General features: G+C 45.1%; 1 protein-coding gene across 9 annotated transcripts in view; it reads left to right on the forward strand.

The window, feature by feature from the left end:
* The window catches only part of brsk1a (BR serine/threonine kinase 1a), a 13,482-nt gene extending 8,803 nt beyond the window's left edge, over positions 1-4,679 (forward strand). For 5 of the 9 annotated variants that reach the window (XM_078103669.1, XM_078103671.1, XM_078103670.1 and 2 more), the window contains 6 exons: positions 1-164; positions 380-428; positions 510-633; positions 901-1,111; positions 1,626-1,712; positions 2,116-4,679. The exon at positions 1-164 is cut by the window's left edge. In XM_078103669.1, coding sequence (XP_077959795.1) covers positions 1-164; positions 380-428; positions 510-633; positions 901-1,111; positions 1,626-1,712; positions 2,116-2,330 — 850 coding nt within the window. In that variant the 3' untranslated portion in view covers positions 2,331-4,679. Of the gene's footprint in view, positions 165-379; positions 429-509; positions 634-857; positions 1,112-1,625; positions 1,716-2,115 lie in introns of all 9 variants that reach the window. The other 4 variants (XM_040176147.2, XM_078103673.1, XM_040176148.2 and 1 more) reach the window with 2 other exon arrangements.
* The last annotated feature ends 500 nt before the right edge of the window (positions 4,680-5,179 follow it).

The following is a 5,179-nucleotide window of genomic DNA, read 5'->3' on the forward strand; positions in this document are numbered from 1 at the left end:
GGAGGGAGGGGGAGGCGTGGGCTCGCTGTCCCTGACCCCGCCCTCCAGCCCCGGAGGGGGAAGCGGCATGGCGGCCAGCAGCTCCGCCCACTGGAGGACTCGCCTCAATTCTTTCAAGAACAACCTGCTGGGTTCGCCCCGCTTCCACCGCCGCAAACTGCAAGGTGAGCTTTGCCGTTTGCCTCCTATAATGTGGCGGTCGGTGTCGGCGCCGCTACGGATCATTTTCCAGAGGTTTCCTTTAAACACTCTTTTTCTGCATGTATAGAACAAATCTGTATACGAGGATCTAAACTCTTTTTTTTTTCTCCCTCGCTTGCAGCTCAAGATCTAATATTGTAGAAAAATATGACATTTTAATATGAGTTGTCTCTTTCAGTTCCTACGTCAGAAGACATGTCCAGTCTAACGCCAGAATCCAGCCCCGAGTAAGTCACCCTCCAGTACGAGTGTCTGTGCGTGGCCGCGTACTTGCTCCCACCGTACGCTTTATTCTGTCTGGCCAACAGGCTGGCTAAGAAGTCGTGGTTCGGGAACTTCATCGGCTTGGAGAAGGAGGAGCAGATCTTCGTGGTGATCAGAGACAAACCTCTGAGTTCCGTCAAAGCCGACATTGTCCACGCATTCCTGTCCGTGAGTATCTGACGTTTGTAGAAAGCTTCAAGGCCTCGACGCGCACTCTCACACTGCACGCACGCCATCTCCATTATGGTTTCATCTTTCTCTTTATTTCATTTATTGCACGTTGATGGATCACTTTGCCTTCACCAATGGCTCACTCTTTCTCTCTTCTCCTCGCCCTCACCCTTTGTCTCCCTATACTCACGTTGGCCCCCGCACCTCTCCCGCCTCGTAAGTCTGTCGGTCTCTCTGCTTCTTCTCTATCGCCCTACCAAACAGATCCCGTCGCTCAGCCACAGCGTTCTCTCGCAGACCAGCTTTCGGGCCGAGTACAAGTCCTCCGGCGGCCCTTCCGTCTTCCAGAAGCCCGTCAAGTTCCAGGTGGACATCGCTTTCTCCGAAGGCGAGAGGGAGCGAGACCGGGAGAGGACCGAGAGGGAGGGAAGGAGGGAGACGGGAATCTACAGCGTGACCTTCACCCTCATTTCAGGCAAGAGGGGGGAACGTTTCGTTCACATCAACCATTCAATACGCCCCTGATTCAAACTTATGGGGGTAGTTTGTCAGTGCCAACTTAAGGGGATAGTTCTGATAGAAAGGATCACACGCATAGTTATGTGCTGTTGAACTGAGCCAGGTAATCTGTTTCATCCTGTTTCCGGTCTTTACGCTTACAGGCGGCTGGCTTCAGCTTTATAAATAAAGTTATTACAATTATCTGACGCTCCACCACAAAGCGGATATTTCTTAAAATGTAAATCCTTTAAATGATTTCCTACTCTTAAATAACCATGAAAATGGATATTTGTCAGATCCTTAACCTTTTTATTCTCTGATTCAGACATTTGTGTGTTACTGTATTTATTTGGAGTAGACAATCGGACCGAATTAAGAAAGAAAGAAAGTTCTTGTTGGAAAATAATCTTAATATCTGAACATTTTAAAGTCGTGGTTTTGGTTCTAAACCTCAAGTATCATGTGGTGTCGCCTCGTTGCAACTCCAGGTCCGAGCCGCAGGTTCAGACGAGTGGTGGAAACCATTCAGGCCCAGCTTCTCAGCTCCCATGATCAGCCCATGGTGCAAGCGCTATCTGGTGAGACGGCTGAAACACACCGTTACCTGACCTCATTCCATGACGAGGCAAATATCTCAAATATAATATATGTTTTGAAAGGGTTCTTAACCACATGGCCAATACTTTGGCTGTAATAGTTTTTGAGTCTTCACCGGATGTTGCTGTTGTCAGCAGCGTCCTGTTCCTGCTTCTTGATTACATGCATATTTATTCTCTGGTTCAAGCTGTTTTATTTATCTCAAGCAGTAGTTTGTGTATGAAAAGCTCAAACTCCCACTGCTGTCTGCTTAATATTATTTAATGCAGGAGTTCTTTTTTTTTTCTTTGTAAAATGACTTTTGTAAATCGCACCTGCCTCTCAGTCCACTGACTGCAGCAGCATGTATACGTCGACAGTTACTGTCCCCTTTCTCCTCTACTGACCCCTTCCCAGACGAGAAGAACGGCCGGCCCCACGGAACCCCCACCCGCCAAAACTCCAGGCGCTCCGAGGGTGGGGGCGACAGATGCGAGTGGGGCGACCGGGCGGACGGCGGAGGCATCGGCGGCAGCGGAGGGGTTCTGCAGCGCAGAGGCTCGGCGAAGGAGAGGACCCGTCTGCTGTCCTCCAATGGAACCCAATCCCAACCGTAGGGGCAGAAAGCGAGAGCATGCAGCCGGGAGCCTGACGTTCACCGGAAGGAAGACAAGTGTGACGTCCCCGCCGAGCATCTCCGCCAGCCATCAGCTACTCCTCTTCTTCCTTGTTAATGAAGGTGCGAAGGTTCAGACCCCGCCCCCGTCACGCTTTTGTTCCCATCTCGAGATTCAACGACCTTCTGGATCCTGAAAGGAGAACCAAGTGTTAAGGAATCACCCTTTTAATGAAAAAAGTAATATGAATGAGCAGTTTGCGATCCATCATAGATACAGCTTCACAGATCAAACTAGGAGTTTTAAAGTGCTAATGTGCATGCCAGTTAGCAAACCAGCCTGCTAAAGGATGCTAAAAATGACCTGATAGGCTAGACGAGCAAATCATCGTGAAACAGTATCCGTCACCAAAAAGATAACAGTCTTGCGATGGTTCTCAAGATAACTCGATGAAATGAACCAGTGCACTCATACCATTATCAAGCAACATACCCGTCCGTACCGAAATAATTAAAGACGCATCTCAGCAGATGAAGCCTCAGAGTCAGCGACCTGCTCCCACTCCAGCGAGTGCCGATGAGCCGAACGAAAGGTCCTGATTTCCTCAGGAGAATTCCAGCAGTGTCTTCTCCTGAGGTGAATAAAACCAACCAAGTAAGCTATGTAAGTGAATGTGAAAAAAAGTTAATATTTTTTTATTTAGTTTGTATTCATTGTTTGCACATTTCTTTGGAGGATGTCAGGAGCATAGTGATAACAGCAGAGAGAGAAACTGAAATTATCTTTCTTTTTATTTGCTTCGACTTAAATGTTTTAATTCTTTTGTATTTTCTTTTTACTCAGAGACAATATTAAACAATTCATCTAAGGCGTTTGCTTTGGACCCCTGTTGCTCTGAAAAAAAAAAGTATTTTTGATTTGAACAGAAATAGAAACGTAATTATACAAAGAAAACATTCAAACACTTGAACGCGTGAATAGTTCCATGAACCTCATCACAGCTGTTTGTGCCCAGATGGGATGAGAGGAACATTCCTGGCCCGCTTATCTCCTATCGCCATAATATCCACACACTGACTCGGAACAAAATATAACAGCAACGACAAAAAAAAACTAAAGGAAATTCATCCCCGGACATTTTCAAAAAGCCGGACTTTAAAGGCTTGCGATGTCAATTCCTTGTTGAACATGGACTTCAAAATGAGAAGCAAACAAAGAGTCCCCGAGACCCCCCCCCCCCCCCTGCTCCTGACTTCAGTGTTCACCCCACAAGCCAAGTAGTCCATCACTGCACCCGCGCTCACCCCCGGAGAGTCGCAGCATCCCGCCAGCGGACGTAGCACCTCGGACACTCGCGTATTACTCCAGCACTCTGGCAGACTAGTCGATGTTCTTCACCAGTCTTCCATGCAGCACAATATGCAACGAAAGTGCAGAATGTTTTCAGAGAGATACACAGTGCTACGGTTGCGTTTATTTGAATTCTGGTTTTGTATCTGTTGTTTACCTAGGCGTCTATTTATTTGTATTTATTTATATGTGTGTTTGTTTAGTCATGTGGTTGCTCGTGCCATGTGCTCATTTACAAACTAGATTTTATGCCAACAAAATATATATATATCGACAGCTACTTCAACAAACCTGTTAGATTTCATTTCTCTTTGTCACTCTTGTTTGAGTGTTTGTTTAAAGAACGAATGACGACTTTGATGGCAGGACGAACAAGTTGCTCTCATCTGACTTCTCCGATGACCTTTGTTTGTATCTAACATGTCTTTTATTGCACTTATCTCTAACTGGAAGGTGTGTGAGCGTGAGCTGAAACCTTTGGAGCAGATGCATTTTGAGCTGATCATGTGCAGAGACCCAGAAATATCTCATCAACTAACAGCCAAACCATGACAGGCTCATCGCACATCTCACACACATTAAAGGCTTGCTAATTCGCTTTGTCTCTCGGTTTTATGCCTTGCCCCTTTGACCTGTCTGTTTGCCTCTTCACCTGTTGTGTAGCCATCGTCACGAGAGAAACTGTATAAAGTTGTTTGCCACACTGTCCGTATGCACTCTTTGATTGCTCACCATCACCATTCCCATCGCTCTCATCACTTTCACTTTCACTTTCATTGACCCAACTCTGGCTAAGATTGTACACTATTCTCTATTCATAAGGGTCAGTAGAATAAGGTGTTTTAAAAAAGAAATGTCTGTATCATAATTTAAATATAAAAAGTGCACTATTATAACTATTGCCTGTGATAAAAAGAACAATTATGATTGAATTGATGGTTAAAATAAAGAGAGATCCACCTTATTGTTATGGTTACAACAATAAACCCTAAATTCATGCGTGTGTCTATTTAGTTTCTGGGTTTATGACGTCTATTCATTGTTCATGGCTGTTTCTTTTGTCTTTCTTTAATATAGAAAAAGTTCAAACTTTAGATTATTTTACCACCTGCAAGAAATTATTATATTCTAGTTATACTATTACAAATTGTAATAACCACAACATGAACCAATGCTCAAACAAGATAAACGTCAGGAAAAAAATGACTCACTTGCCAATCAACCAACGTCCATAGTTCACCATAACCAAGCAAAAGAAGAAGAAAACACATCTAAGGAATAGGATTAGGATCAGTCTTGGCTAGAAATGTGTATTGATTACCTGACTAACGGTCGTTGTCTCAGTGCTGAATATATTTGTTGTTCAATTGTATTCAAAACGTACGACGGTCACACGTGAAGACGCCGTAATTCACCCGAACGAAACATTCCGGGGCGACAGACACCAATGTCGACACAAGCTTCTCTGCGCCCTGAACGTTGCAGCCCGGGCATCCCGC

Source organism: Gasterosteus aculeatus, chromosome 5 (assembly GCF_964276395.1).
Source record: "Gasterosteus aculeatus chromosome 5, fGasAcu3.hap1.1, whole genome shotgun sequence".
In the NCBI taxonomy this organism is placed as follows: Eukaryota; Metazoa; Chordata; class Actinopteri; order Perciformes; family Gasterosteidae; genus Gasterosteus; species Gasterosteus aculeatus.